This window comes from Cervus canadensis, chromosome 32 (genome assembly GCF_019320065.1).
Source record: "Cervus canadensis isolate Bull #8, Minnesota chromosome 32, ASM1932006v1, whole genome shotgun sequence".
NCBI lineage: Eukaryota > Metazoa > Chordata > Mammalia > Artiodactyla > Cervidae > Cervus > Cervus canadensis.
Genome location: NC_057417.1, coordinates 35,624,554 through 35,640,944, shown reverse-complemented (window position 1 = coordinate 35,640,944; position 16,391 = coordinate 35,624,554). Strand labels below are relative to the sequence as shown.

Sequence of the window (16,391 nt, the reverse complement as noted above, 5' to 3'; positions counted from 1 at the left end):
TGAGAATGAAGGACTTAAAAAACAATTACACATGAAAATGTATTGCACTTCGTATATACCAGTGCAATTTGTGTTAACTCTGCAGTATAATTATGCCTATATTCTTAGCATTTATTTTTTTTTGAGAGAGATTTGTTTCTTAGCATATCATCTCTCGACTAAGCTGAACTGGAAATTTATTTTGAAGCAATAAAAAGCACAGGCATGCCAGACCTTACGCAGGAGATTCTCAAGTCAGTGAGCAAAGCAAAAAATTCAATACGGTTCATGTTACTCTTGAAAATCATCTCCATCTTTCAGAGTATAGAGGTCAGACTGAGCACAGCTCAGCAGCTCCCACCCAGCATGTCTTCCTCCTGGGTTGGAATAGACAGTGGTTTCTTTGGTGAGCAGCTGATGAAGTCATCCCAGGGCTACCTTTTATGAATATTTAAGAGGGGCCGCGCGAGAAGGTGGGGGGCGGCGTGCAGAGTGGGGGTCGGGTGGGAAAGGCGGCTCTCCTCCGCCTTCCCGCCCGCCCCTCCATCCTCGGCCGGGCGCACCGCCACCCTTGCCCCGCACCCAGTGGCATCATTTCCGGTGTCCCTCTTACGCCCGACCTCCCTGCCAAGTTCCCTCGAGGTTGGGTTTGAGGGTTGGGGTGGCGGGGAGGTGCTCAGCGCGCCCCCACCCCACCGCACGCGCCTTCACCCACGGCGCCGGCCATGGCTGCCTTCCCCCCAGCCGCAGACCGCACGGCGCAGATTCTCCGTCGCGTCTCGCGGGCTGTGCGGCCTGACGGATGGCGGCTCCCGGTCGCCGGGCCGCTTGCCTGCCTTACGCGTCCCGCCGCTGGCCCTGGACCGGTTTGCCTCAGCCGGTAGTCTGCTGCTCTGGGCCTACCGCGAGGTCGCCAGACGCCTCCCCACACTCTCCGAGCCTCGGGGCTTGCTCCCACCCACCCCTTCCCACGCCTCACGCTGCTGTCTTGTCTCACGCCCTCTCACCTCTGTCATGTCCCTGCCTGCGTGGCGCCACGTTTCCCTTCTTCTCTGCCCTTGGTGGTGGAGGGAGAAGGGTGCCTGGGGATGTGGGTGCGGGTAGGGGAAACCGGTGGTTGAGGGGAGAGGATGGGGTCCTGGGGGGCGGCCATAAGGTTGTAAGAGGTGGTGGGGGAGGGCTCTGCCCATTTCGTGGGGATTGGGGGTGGTCGTTTGGCGTCCGCTGGGATCTCCAGGTCACTGACCGGCAGCGAGGCGTGCTGGCGGAGACGCGGTGGTGGTAGAGTTGGAGCCGTGGCCCCTTTTCAGGTACCTAGCGTGGGGTTTCCCTGGTGGCTCAGATGGTTAGATTTAGGGTTGGGGTTGGGGTTTGGGTTAAGGTTAGGGTTAGGGATTAGGGTTAGGGTTAGGGTTAGGGCTTAGGGTTAGGGTTAGGGGTTAGGGTTGGGTTAGGGTTAGGGTTAGGGTTAGGGGTTAGGGTTAGGGTTAGGGTTAGAGGTTAGGGTTAGGGTTAGGGGTTAGGGTTAGGGTTAGTGTTAGAGGTTAGGGTTAGGGTTAGGGGTTAGGGTTAGGGTTAAGGTTAGTGTAAGGGTAGGGTTAGGTTAGGGTTCGGGTTAGGGGTTAGGGTTAGGGTTAGGGGTTAGGGTTAGGGGTTAGGGATTAGGCTGAGGGTGTGGGGGGCTCCAAAATCACTGCAGATGGTGACTGCAGCCATGAAATTAAAAGACACTTGCTCCTTGGAAGGAAAGCTATGACCAACCTAGACAGCATATTAAAAAGCAGAGACATAACTTTGCCAACAAAAGTCCGTCTAGTCAAAGCTATGGTTTTTCCAGTAGTCGTGTATGGATGTGAGAGTTGGACTATAAAGAAAGCTGAGTGCCGAAGAATCGAGGCTTTTGAACTGTGGTGTTGGAGAAGACTCTTGAGAGTCCCTTGGACTGCAAGGAGATCTAACCAGTCCATCCTAAAGGAAATCAGTCCTGGGTGTTCATTGGAAGGACTGATGCTGAAGCTGAACTCCAATACTTTGGCCACCTGATGTGAAGAGCTGACTCATTTGATTCTGGGAAAGACTGAAGGCAGGAGGAGAAGGGGATGACAGAGGATGAGATGATTGGATGGCATCACCGGTTCAATGGACACGAGTTTGAGTAAGCTCCGGGAGTTGGTAACGGACAGGGAGGCCTGGTGTGCCGCAGTCCGTGGGGTCGCACAGCGTCGGACGCGACTGAGCGACTGAACTGACCTCAACTGAACCACGTGACCGCCAACGAAGCTCCAGCATTGGCGGCGCGAGCAGCCCGGGGTCAAACAGACGCGCCTAGAACTTCAGGAAACCGTTGGTGGGTGCAGAGGGGGCTCCGTCCGGCAGCTCCTTTCTGATCTGCCGTGCTGAGAACTTGGGCTTTCCTTCCTGGAAATGAGCCTTAATCCCTCGAAGGTTGCGCCGGAGCCAGAGCCGGAGCGGGAGGCGGAACAAGAGCCTGGGTCCGAGGCCCAGGGGCCGGGGCCGGAGAGAGAGAGCGGTCAGGACTGGGAGCCCGAGCGCGGCCGGGCGGCGGGGCCGAGCGCAGAGCCCCCTCCGGGGCCCGAGACTCCGCCGCCCCTGCCAGCCTCGCAGTCTGAGAACCTTCGGGCCCCGCGGCCCCGCTGCCACACCAACTGCCTGGAGGCACCGCTCTCGCGGGCCTTCAGGCGGCTGGGCAGGAAGGTGGGCGCGCACCACTGGATCTTCCTGCTGCTGCCCATGGCGCTAACGGCCGTCCTGGGCACCGGCCTGATGTACCTGCCTCGGGATGGAGAAGAAGACCTGGAGGAGGAGTACACCCCGATCGGGAGCCCCGCCAAGGCAGAGCGGCGCTTCGTGCAGGGACATTTCACCGCCAACGACTCTCTCGTCTTCTCTATCTCCAGGAAGAGCGCCGAGGTCCCTTATGCCTCCATCCTCGTGGTCTCCAAAGCCGAGACCCTGCTAGAGCCGGACATCATAGAGGAAATCAGCAAGGTGGACGACACGGTGCAGGCTCTGACTGTGACCCAGGACAACGGAACCCAGATCCCCTACCGCGAGGTGTGCGCCAAGAACCAGGGCTCCTGTGTCCCCCCCAACCCACTCTTGTTCGCCTGGAAAAGGAACAAGGGCCTCAACCTGAGAACCATCACCTTCCCCATCTACAGCCTAGCCGGTCAGATCGTCTCCCTGGCCAACATCCTGGGAGGAACTGTCTTGGGCGAGAGTATGGGGCCGAGCCAGTTACTCCTCCAGGCCAAAGCCATGCGGCTGCAGTACTACCTGGAGACAGGAGGAGAGGAAAATGAACGTAGCAAGGCGTGGATGATCCACTTCCTGACGAAGGCGAGCAGCCTTGAAGAGAGTCTGGCCTTGAAGAAGATCCAGGTAGCTAGTGGCTGGAGTTTATGGGAGGCCAGGAGAAGGTGGGAGGGATAAAAGGACTTGTTCCAAGGACGATAGCAGCAGCACTCCCAGATTATCAGATAGAGTCCTTGACTGGAAGCTAGGTGTGCTCTGCTCTATTTGATCCTTAATCCAACTTTCTTAAAATAGCACACTGAAGAAAGCCACAGTAGATTCTAAAAAAGGGTGGATATGTGTAAAACTGATTCACTTTGCTATATACATGAAGCTAACACAACATTGTAAATCAACAATACTACAATAAATTTTTTTTTAATTTTTTTTAATAAAGTAAAAAGAGGACTTTAAAAAAAAAAAAGGAGAAGAATGCCACAAATCTTAAATCCTTGGTAACGTTCTGGTTAAAAACACAAATGGTACATTCTCAGGGTAGGTCTGTTCAGTACAGACATTGATATTCAGGTTTAGTTTGGTTTATCTGGTCAAATTACTCTGTAATTCTTACTTTCAGTTTAAGCCTTTGCTGTTTCTGGGAGCCCCCTAAACTTTGGAGTTCATTGGAATAAAAAAGCAAAACTTTAAACGAAAGTTCCATGATGTTTTTGAGAAAGATGAGCATTTTAAAAGTAAATTATAGCATAGTGCCAGGCGCATATTAGCTGCTCAGTAATTTTGGGGATGGCAAACCTAATACTCTGAATGAAACTGGTGAAAATGAGAAGATATCTTCTGAGAAAAGTCTTTTAATACCCAGGCCTGTCTGAAATGATGTTTGTACAATTAAAATAGTAAAAGATAATGACTGAAGAGAAGTTTAGAAAAAGTTATGTCTATAGTTATTAATGCTTTCAGTTTTATATAAGATTCAGATTTTGTGTATTCAGGAGTCTTAAGCTTTAGATTTTTTGAAAGAAACTTTGAAAAGCATGCCAGAGATTTGTGGGAAGAAGCAAATCTTTATTACCTTCTTTATTCTAAAATCATAATCCATATATTTTGACTTTTCACTGAATTTTAATGTTTAAATTATTAAGTTGTAGTATTTCAGTATCATATGTAACTCACACACGATATCAGAATTGAAAGTCATTTACCTGAATATGTTTCTGTGGCAGGTTGTCTACTTTTCATCGCTTTCTAGACAACTGGAATTTGAGGCAACTTCTATGACCGTGATCCCCTTGTTTCACTTGGCCTACCTTCTTATCATATTATTTGCAATTGTATCATGCTACAGGTAAAACAATTTTAATAGTTTTTTAAACTCTAAAAAATATTTTATTGTAGTAATGTATATAATGTGTATATAACATTTATAACATAAAATGTGTCATTTCAAAAACCATTTTTAAGTGTACAGATCAGTGGCAGTAATTACATTATCAGTGTTGTGTAACCATCGCAACTATCCCTTTATGAATGTTTTCCATCACCCCAAACAAACACTGTAACCATTAAGTAATAACTCCCCACTGTCTCCCCCAAGTCTTGGCTAATTTTTAATCTAGTTTCTGTTTCCATGAATTTGCCTATTCTAGAGATTTCATGTAAGTGGAATCATACAGTATTTGTCCTTTTGTGATTGACTTATTTCACTTACCATAATGTTGTCAACATTTACCCATGTTGTAGCATGAGTTCCTTTACATGGCTGAATAATACTCCATTTTATGTATGCACCACATTTGTTTATCTACCTATCTGTTGATGGGCACTTGAAATATTTTTACCTTTGGACTATAGTGAATAATGCTGCAGTGAAACCTGGTGTCCAAATCTCTGTTTAAACTCCTGTTTGCAGTTCTTTTCAGTATATACCTAGGAGTGGAATTATTGGGTTGTATGATAATTCACTGGTTAGCTTTTTGAAGAACCACCAAACTATTTTTCACAGAGGCTACACCATTTTGTATCCCACCAGCAATGTGTAAGTTTTCCAATTTCTCTACATTCTAACCATGATTATCTTTTTTATGTGGTTACTGGTTATTTGTATAACTTCTTTGGAGCTCCCCAGGTGGTGCAGTGGTAAAGAATCTGCCTGCTGGTGCAGGAAATGCAAGACACTTGGTTTCGATCCCTGTGTTAGGAAGATGCCCTGGAGAAGGAAATGGTAACCCACTCTGGTATTCTTGCCTGGAAAATTTCATGAACAGAAGAGCTTGGTGGCTAGGGGTCACAAGGAGTCAGACAACTGAGCTACTGAGCACACATGCATATCCTTTATGGAGAAATGTCTTTTCAAGTCCTTTGCCCTTTTTTTGGCTGCACGCCAAGGCTTGAAGAATCTTATTTCCCCGACCAGGGGTTGAACTTGGGCCCAGGCCCTTGGCAGTGAAAGTTTGGAGTTCTGACCACTGGACTGCCAGGGAATTCCCACCTTTGTCCATTTTTAGTGAAGCTGTTTGTCCTTTTGTTGTTGAATTCTGTTGTTGTTGAGTATATGTTTTGGATATTAAATCCTTATTAAGTTATGTAATTTGCAAATATTTTCTCTCACACTGTAGATTATCTCTTTACTTTCTTGATAATGTCCATTAATGTACAAAGGTTTTAATTTAGATGAAATTCAAGTTATTTATTTTTATTGCTTCTAATTGTGCTTTTGGTGTTACATCTAAGCTTCCATTGACAAGTAAGGTCATGTGCAATTGCTGTATGTTTCCTTCAAGAGTTTTATGGTTTTAGCTGCAATATTTAGGTGGTTACAATTTTTAATCATAGTTGTATATGATGTGAAGTAGGGGTCCAACTTCATTCTTGTACATGTGGAAATCCAGTCATCCCAGTGCTTTTTGTAGAAAAGACTGCTCTTTCCCAGTTGATTGGATTTGGCATCCTTGTCAAAAATCAATGGGCTGTAGATATATGGATTTATTTCTAGATGCTCAGTTCTACTCCATTGGTCTATATGTCTGTCCATATACTAGTACCACTCTGATTTAAATACTGTAGCTATGTTATAAGTTTTGAAATCTGGAAATCTCAGTCGTCCATTTATTTTTTCTTTTTAAGGTTATTCTGGAATATCCAGGGCTCCTTGTAATTCCATATGGATTTGAGTGTTGACCTATACATTTCTGAATAAAAGCTATTGGAATTTTGATAGAGATTGTGTTTAATGTGTAGATCGCCTTAGGCGAGATTGTCATTTTGACAATATTAAGTCTTACCCCCCATGGACTGTGAAAGTCTTTCCATTAATTTAGGTCTTTTTTAGTTTCTTTCACCAATGTTTTGTAGTTTTCCATGTACCAGTCTTTCACTTCTTTGGTTAAATGTATTCCTAAGTATTTCGTTATTTTAAACACTAAATGAAATCACTTTCTTAATTTCCTTTTGGGATTGTTCATTGCACATGGATAGAAACAACTGAATCCTGTGTGTTGATCTTGTATCTTGCAGCTTTACTGAATTTGTTTACTAACTTTAGTAGCTTCCTTTGGATTCATTGGAGTTTTCATATGTACGATCATATAATCTGAAAACAGAGTTAAAATTCCTCCTTTCCAGTTTGAATTCCTTTAATTTCAAAGTCCTGTCTAATTGCTCTGATTAGCACTTCTAGTACATCTTTGAATATCACTGATGAAAGTGGGCACCCTTATCTTGTTCCTGATCTCAGAGGGAAAGTTTTCTTTTTTTCACCATTGAGTTTAACGTTAGCTGTGCAGTTTTCATAATTGCCTTTATAATTTTGAGGAACTTTCCTTCCATTCCTTGTTTTTGAGACTTTTTATCATGAAAAGACATTGGGTTTTGTCAAGTGCCTTTTCTGTACCTTTTGAGAGATTCATATGGTTTTTTATCCTTTGTTCTGTTAGTGTGCTGTATTACATTGATTGATGCTCTCATGTTGAACCACTCTTTCATTCCTGGGGTAAATCCCATATGGTCATGATGTATACTTCTTTTAATATGCTTATTGAATTGTGTTTGCTAGCATTTTGTTGAGGATTTTTGTATCTATATTGATAAGAGGTCTTATTTGTAGCTTCCTTGTGGTATCTTAGTCTGACATTGATATCAGTGTAATCATGGTCTCATCAAAAGAGTTAGGAAGTGTTCCTTTCCTTTAAGTTTTTTTGGAAGGGTTTGAAAAGGATTGGTGTTAATTCTTCTTTACAAATTTGATAAAATTCACCAGTGAAGCCATCAAGCCTGGACTTTATTTTGAAGGTGAGGGGAGGTTTTTGACTGTGGAACAGTCCTTTTTCATGTTCTGTTGAGACTTTCACCTTGAGTCAGTTTAGGTCTTTGTGTATTTCTAGGAATTTGTGTATTTTATCTAGGTTATCCAGTTTTTTTGGCATAGGTTGCTTATAGTAATGTCTTAAATCCTTTCTATTTCTGTAAATTCAGTAGTGAAGTCCCCATTTTCATGTCCCATTTAGTTATTTGTATTTCTTCCCCTTTATCAACTCTAGATAAATGTCTTTCAATTTTGTTGATTTTTTTTTTTTTGATAACCAATTTTTGGCTTTGTTGGTTTTCTCTGTTGTTTTTCTATTCTCAATTTTATTTATCACTGTTCTTATTTGATTCCTTCTGTTAGCTTTGTATTAGGTCTTCTCTTCTTTTTCTGGTTCCATAAGGTGTTTAAATCGACAAAGTGTTTTGAGAGCTTTTCTCTTTTTTTTAATGCAGTATAAATTTACCTCTGGGCACTGATGTCACTACATCTCATAAGTTTTATGGTATTTTGTATGTTTTCATTTTCCTTATAGATTATCTGCCTAGATGTTTTACCCATTATTGAAAGGGAGATATTGAACTTTCCAACTTTTATTGCAGAGCTATGTATTTCTCTCTATAATACTGTTAATATTTGCTTCACATATATTGGGTCTCTGTTATGAGATCCATTTACATTTATAGTTGTTATATCTTCTTGATTAATTCGCCCTTTTATAAATATATGATTCCTTCTGTCTCAAAACTTTTAACAGTTTTTGAAATAGTCTATTTTGTCTGTTATCAGTATAAGCACTCCTAGTCTCTTTTGGTTACTATTCACATGGAGAATCTATTTCAGTCCTGTTATCAATCTATTTATGTCTTTGGATCTAAAGTGAATCTCTTGTAAATAGCATATAGTTGAATCATGCTGTTTTATCCATTCTGATAATATCTGCTTTTTGATTGGAAAGTTTAATCTGTTTAGATTTGAAATAATTGCTGACAAGGAAGGACTTACTTCTATTGTTTGGGTATTTAATATTCTGTATATGTTAGAGCTATTATCCTTCATTTCATCCATTTATACCCTTTTTTTGGCCAAACCCGGGCCCTAGCAGTGACAGCCCTGAGGAGTCCTGACCACTGGGCCCCCAGGGAGCTCCTGTCTCATGCCTTCTTTAACGTGTAGTTTGTCAGCTGTCTTGATTGACCGTTTTGCTGCCAGTGATTCCCAAGTCAGCCTGAACACTGGGATCACATGAAGAAATTTTTAGACACATGGATTCTGCAACTTCCCTAGAAACTGTAGATCAGAGTCTGCAGAGCTGTGTTCCAGGACTGCAGGAATCTAAAGTTGGGACTCTCCCAAGTCATTCTGATACACTGCTTAACCAAAGTCCTTCTTGGGGACTAGAAAATCTGCAAGTGTACTCACTGGTGTTCTGCATTCATATCTTTCCTTCCATTGCCTATAGAACATTAAAATAAGGATGATTTAGAGAGTCAACACAGCGACTAGTCGAAGTCAAATCACTCTAGCCAATAATATACTTCACTCCCTCCATCCTCTGAAAAATTTACACCAACAATCCAGAAACCTGAAAGAGGGAATAGGGCTAAGCATGTCATATGTAGCTTTTATCCTGTTAATCATTCTGATTTCAAGGATCATTTGTGTTACTTTTATCTTAAATTCCTGTAAATCAATATTGTTGCTTTAAGAAAGTATTGTGTGTATGTGTGAGTCACTTAATCGTGTCCAACTCTTCGTGACCCCAGGGTCTGTACCCACCAGGCCTCTCTGTCCATGGGATTCTCCAGGCAAGAATACTGGAGTGGATTGCCATTTCCTTCTCCAGGGGGTCTTCCTGACCCAGGGATTGAACCCAGATCTCTTGCATTGCAGGCAGATTCTTTACCATCTGAGCTCTAGGGAAGTCCACAAGAAAGTAATGGTTGTAATCAAATTTTGTTTTGTAATCAAAACAAAATACTTTTGTTTTGGTGCATGTATGTATGTTGATTTCGGGCCCTGAGTTTAACAGATAGCACCAGCAGTTTGAGAAAAAGTGAAATACAGGCACACATAGTTGTTTTAATAAGAAAGTTTGGTTATTTTAATGTGGCCTTGCATGAATAAGGTCTTTAGTTATATTTTTGCTCTTTGGGAATCAGCAGCTCCATTTCCACAGTTGACTTTCCTAGTCTTCAAACCAAACTGTTTCTCTCTCCTACTAAAAGTTTCTAGAGGCAGCTGTCAGTCATTTGTTTTGAAGCAGTTGGCAATGAAGTAAAACAGAAACCTAGAGATTGTCGTCAATACTTTAAAGTTGTGGTTGTTGGGGAGTTGAAGTATTAAATCCAGTCTTTTTAAAATGCTATATATATATTCCCATTTTTGTTGGTCCAACCAAGAAATAGACATAAGTTGTATTATTCCAAATGGAGTATTTGTTACTTTTTTTTTTTTTGCAATTAGTAGCCACTTTTCTTGGGCTTCCCTGGTGGCTCAGCGGTAAAGAATCAGCCTGTAATGCAGGAGACACAGGAGACACGGGTTTGATGCCTGGGTGGGGAAGATCCCCTAGAGGGAAGGCATGGCAACCTACTCCACTATTCCTGCTTGGAGACTTCCGTGGACAGAGGAGCCTAGTGGGCTACAGTCCATAGGGTCACAAGCCGTCAGACACAACTGGATTGACTGAGCGCACACACACACACACACACACACACACACACACACCCTCTTTTATAGAGCACACTCCTTTAGCAGAGGAGAACCATGAAAAACTTCTAGAAGGAGGCTTTCATTCTTTTTGTTAGCCACAATATATATTAAACCAGCTTTGACATACAGGAGGTATTTAGGATTGTGTTCATGGCTAATGGGAGTCATAAGTGGGTGAGAAGGTACCTGGACATGGGCACTTTCATGCTGCTTGCTTCTGTTCACACTCCTTTGGAGATCAGAGTGGAATTATCTATTTGCAATGTTTTAGTATCTTTTTGTGGCTCTGAAAGGCCAGTCAGTGGATTCATGCTTGGCTTACTGCATAAGAATCAACCAGTATAGTTTGGTAAAAGTACAGATTCCCAACTTTTCTGTCCCAACCCCATCCCCCCCCACCCCCCCCCCCCCACCGCCCTTTGTTTTTGTTCAGTTGGTCTGGGCTAGTGCCTGGAAATTAAAGTTCTCCAACAGACAGGTATGGGGATTATTGTCCAAGAGGGCTCTGAAGAGGTGTCCGAGTCAAGAATGTTATGAATTGCTGGAATTTCAGTATGGAAGCTACCACCACAAGTTCCATGACTTTTCCCTCCAAATTTACAGGTGTGACTGTGTACGAAACAAAATGTGGGTTGCAGTCTTTGGAGTCATTTCTGTTGCCTTGGCAGTGGTAAGCGGCTTTGGCCTGATGTTGTACATTGGGGTGCCATTTGTGCTCATAGTTGCAAATTCACCATTTCTTATCCTAGGTGAGTAAAACAAAGCGTGAGGCTGCATACTGTGTGGGGGGGGGGGGTGTGGGGTGGATAAAGGAAGGGTATTGTGTTAGACTAAGCAAAATAATTATATGTAGGTGACTTTACAGATCCAAAATGAGGTATCAGGAGAAAAAGAAAACCAAATGGAATTATATGCCTTTAGAGTTGGAAAAATCTGGTACCCCAAATGGAAAAATGCAGACCAGGGACATGAACAGGCATTTCACACATACACACACACACACACACACACACACACACACACACACACAGAATCCAAAATACTAATCATTGAAAATGTAAGAAAGAAATATTTGACCTTTTGATTAATCAAGGGATGCAAGTTAAACCAAAAGTGAGATACTTTGCCTTCTTATTAGATTAATGAATATTATAGTAAGATTGAAGGTTTGGGGAAGGTTGTATGCAAGTGAACTCTCTCATATTCTGCTGAGGGAGATTTGTAAATTGGTGCACTTTTAAGATATAACTTTGCAACAAATCAAAAGACTTAAAAATCTAAAATGGAATACGTTTGACCTGCCAACTCCACTTTTGGGAATTTGTCCTAGTTATTGGACAGGTTTTCACAAAATAAAATAAGCATGTTCATTTTAGTGTGATTTAGAATAGGAAAAAACAAGCTAATCCTATATCAACATGGGACTGATCTGCTCATATCACATTAAAGTTTTGGAATCCTATTCAGTCTTTCAAAAGAGGTAGACATAAAGTGTTAAATGAAAAATGCTGGTTATGAAACAAGTTGTTTAAAACAGAGAGATACACAAATATGCATGTATATTTGTATAGAGAAAATTCTGGATAGATAATACTTAAAATATTAGCAAGGATTATCCTTGACAGCTGGAATTACAGTTGTTTAAAGGTTTTCTTTGTATTTGCCTGTACTTTCAGGATTTATTTTACAATAAGCATAAGAAGGCAAATATGTTTCTATTTTGGGTGGTAAGCAACTTGGAAGAATTAATCATTGGTTTCCTAGGGAAGATAGGGGAGGAACTGTGCACTGGATGTATGCCTTCCTAGCACACACTCACGCTTAAGCACTCAATGTTCCCACAGCCATAAACAACTAAAGTGTAGACAACTGATTTCATATCAACGTCTTCATATTATCTGTATATATATAGACATGTTAGTGTAGGGATGTATGTTTGGGGGGGGGGGGGCTGTGTGATTTCAGTAGTTCAAGAAATGTGTGAGGACAGTTTCTGAGCCAAGTTCCATAAATAATAAAACCGGCTTTTAAATACCTGTTGCATATCAATGAGTTTATTTGTGGTCCTTAATACTTCAGATTCTTGCCCTTTGTCCAGCTCAATGCAAGCAAAATCCAGAAAGCTGGCTGCAGGGGGCGTGTCAGGATGCAGTTTGTGACAGACTACACAAGGCCTGTGTCACTGCAGGCCTTTTGCCAGACCGTACACACAGAACATCCAAATTAGAGGCAAAGTGCAATTCCCAGTACCTTCCCGTGTAATCCATGGAGAAGATCTTCCAAGGTTGATATTAAAATCAATCAGCACTCAGTTCCAAGTATTGATTTTGTATCAATACACACAGAAACAGGTGTATAGGAGTGAAAGCGGTAGGGAGCTTGAGGGAAGTGAAATTTATCTGCAACGTGCTTAGGCTGTCCTGGGTGATCCCCTTTCTTCTCTGTGGTCCTCCTCTCCTAACCTTCAGTGATGACTTCAGAGTCCTCAAATGTTCTCCTGGCCTCTTTATTCCAAATCAATCAGGAAACATCACTGTGGAAGAGACTGGTTACTTTAGTATTCACTTATTATGTAAGGGATTCTTAAGTTTTACTTTGGTACATATCTGTGATCTCAAGGGTACCTGCATTTTACTGACTTAATGCCTTAACCTGGGCAAGTGAAGTTTGAATGACAGCATTCTGGGTGTCAGAACTAGACTAACAGAAAACTACACGTGTATGGATATCTGTGTGTGTGTGTACAGACTATGGGGTGCCTTTAAAATCATACCACATTGATAGCTAGATGCTAACTGGAGAACAGATAAATCCAGCTTATATTTTAAATAACAGGATGCTAACTCAGTATTAGTGCCTTAGAGTCAAATGCTTTATAAGAGAAAATGGTCTCTCAAATGTTCTGATGGAATCAGAGATGCATGGCTAATCCTGCTTCACCTAATACCCAGTCAGCCAGGTTTCCTGACTCTTCATTGAAACACCCTGAATGATGACTAGGAGTAGAGTGTACTGTGCTATGTGTACAAAGTATAGAGTTATTACAGAGCAAGGAGTGATGAGTTGTGTTGTAGATTCAGAGGCAACCAGAGAAGGTGTCAGAGAAAGCAGTATCCAAACACAGACTCCACAAGATCAATGAGACCTTGAGAGACAGGCAAAGAAAATGGTTTGAGTTGATCTGGTTAATTTTTAATGAATGTTAAAATGTACAAAGACTGTTTCTTTCTCTAACAGGTGTTGGGGTCGATGACATGTTTATCATGATTTCTGCCTGGCAGAAGACCAGCCTCATGGATAACATAAGCGAGCGGATGTCTGATGTCTATTCAAAAGTGGCAGTATCCATTACCATCACCACTGTCACCAATGTCCTGGCCTTCTATACAGGAATTATGACCTCTTTCAGATCCGTTCAATACTTTTGCATCTATACAGGAACAACCCTGCTCTTCTGTTATTTTTATAACATCACCTGTTTTGGAGCATTTATGGCCCTGGATGGGAAAAGAGAAGTAGTCTGTCTACGCTGGTTGAAGAAGCCAGAAACACCTGACCAAAAATGTTCCTCATTAAAAAAGTCCTGCTGCCTCCCTTGCAATTCTCTCCAAGATGAATATAAAGCTGACATCCATCCAATGAATCTGTTCTTTAGAGACTATTTTGGTCCTTTTCTCATAAGCACCAAGTCCAAGATTTTTGTCGTGCTCCTATATGTCTCGTACATCATAGCTAGTGTATATGGGTGTTTCCATGTGCAGGAAGGTTTAGACCTCCGAAATTTGGCAAGTGACGACTCCTACATCACACCATATTTTAATGTAGAAGAAGACCATTTTTCTACTTATGGTCCCAGGGTTATGGTGATCGTTACTGAGGCTATTGACTACTGGGATAAAGATGCTAGGAAAAAACTGGAAAGCTGTCTGGCAGATTTTGAAAACAGTGAGTATGTAGATGAAAACCTTACAGAGTTTTGGTTACAAGAATATGTAAAATATATGGAAAACCTCCGTCAAGATATAAATGATAAGACATCGTTTCTAAGCAATATTCCCACTTTTTTAATGGATTTTCCACTTTTTGCATATGATATTAATATAACATCATCACAGGAAATCATTTGTTCCCGCGCCTTCGTTCAAACCATAGGTATTTCTTCTTCAACCAATAAGAAGCTGATGTTACTCCAGTTCCGAAACATGGCTGAGAAGTGTGAAGTTCCCCTAATGGTGTACAACCCGGCGTTCATATATTTTGATCAGTATTCTGCAATAGTAGAAAACACTGTTCGAAATGTGGTTGTTGCATCAGCAGCTATGTTCATTGTTTCCTTATTATTAATTCCTCATCCCCTGTGTTCTTTGTGGGTAACTTTTGCTATTGCTTCTGTGATTGTGGGCGTCACAGGTTTTATGGCCTTCTGGAATGTCAACCTTGATTCCATATCCATGATTAATCTTGTCATTTGTATAGGGTTTTCCTTTGACTTTTCTGCTCACATTTCCTATGCATTTGTTTCCAGTTCAGAGCCCTCAGTAGACCGAAAAGCCATTGAGGCACTGTATCTGCTAGGCTACCCCGTGTTACAAAGTGCAGTTTCAACAATAATAGGGGTGTGTGTCCTGTCTGCAGCTAACGCATACATCTTCAGGACATTTTTCAAGATTATGTTTCTTGTGATGGTATTTGGAGCTGCTCATGGTCTAGTTTTTATCCCAGTATTCTTAACCTTTTTTTGAAAGTTACTTTGAATAGTCACTAACAAATCAAAGACCAATTATAGAATTCCTGATTGGCCCAATCCAATCTGATTAAAATGCACTATTAAGAATAGTCAATAAACTAAAAACAAAGGCATGTTTCCTTGGCTTGTAAATACCATTTTAAAATGTTATTTAAAATATCCTGAGAAAAATTAATGTCTCGCATTAAAATATTTTTACTAAATTAAGAAGTGTTTTCATCTTTATTACGGTCTATACAATCAAGCATAAGTTTCCAATTATTTGTCCTTTTATTTCCTCATTAGTAGTTTATGCCTGGAATTCAAATATTTTATGTATTATACTCTAAAATGGAATATTATTTTCATTGTACTTCTCATATGCATTATTGTATAAAAGTGTAACTATTATTTATTCTCCTAGTCTGGGGTTTTTCTATGCATTTGTTTTTTAATGGTGTATTTTGATGAACAGAAGTTTTTAAAGTTTTGGAATCAAATTTATCTTTTTTTTTTATGGTTAGTGTTTTCTGAGAAATCTTTACCTAATCCAAGATTATAAAAAATCATCTATATTTTCTTCTCAAAGCTAATAGTTTTGTATTTACATGTTATATTATATTACATATGAATCATAGACCTGTGTTTGTTGGGAAGTATGGGTAGAAGTTCGTTTTCTTCCCATTATAGTTATCCAGCTGTCCCGGGATCTTTAGTGAAAAGACTGTCCTTTCACCATAGGGACTAACTTGGCACCTCTGTCAGAGAACCAAGTGACAATTTATGTGTGGCTCTATTATCTGTTTTTCTGTAATAAAGTGGATACCACACTGTATCAATTACTGAAGCTTTATATTAATTATGGAAATTAGGTTAGGTAAGTTATCCAGCATTTTCCCTCTTTTCCAAATTATTTTGGCTGTTATAGGTTCTTTGCATTTAGATACTAATTTTAGAATCACTTGTCCTTATATCAAAAAAAAAAAAAAGGTTTCTGGGATCATAATTAGGTCATGGTGAGTCTACAGATCAATTTGGGGAAAATAGATATATTAGCAATATGAAATCCTCCAATCTGTGAACATGGTTTGTCTCTTACATATTATCTTATTTCATGTTTTTCAGAAGTATCTTATAGATATACTTGGATTTACTTTCTAAGCGTGTTAATATTTTAGCACTGTAAATATTTTGAACCCCTTTTTCATTTTTTTTCACTAATACATAAAAATACAATTGGTTTCGGTATACCTACCTTATTATGTGTAATCTTTTTAGGTTCACTTATTCATGTAGATTTTTGTAGTTTTTTTAGTAGCTTTTAATCTATGCAATTATGTCAAGATCACATAAAGACCATTTTATTTCTCCCTACTTAAATTTTATCTCTTACTTACC

The 16,391-nt window shown here is 40.9% G+C and overlaps 1 protein-coding gene across 1 annotated transcript; it reads left to right on the top strand.

The window, feature by feature from the left end:
* The first annotated feature begins 204 nt into the window (after nt 1–204).
* LOC122432908 (patched domain-containing protein 3-like) lies at nt 205–15,204 on the top strand. Its single transcript, XM_043455207.1, has 6 exons — nt 205–237; nt 724–888; nt 2,425–3,381; nt 4,476–4,597; nt 10,871–11,016; nt 13,505–15,204. Exons 1-6 carry the CDS (start codon nt 205–207, stop codon nt 15,007–15,009), a joined length of 2,928 nt encoding a protein of 975 aa, XP_043311142.1. The 3' UTR covers nt 15,010–15,204.
* The last annotated feature ends 1,187 nt before the right edge of the window (nt 15,205–16,391 follow it).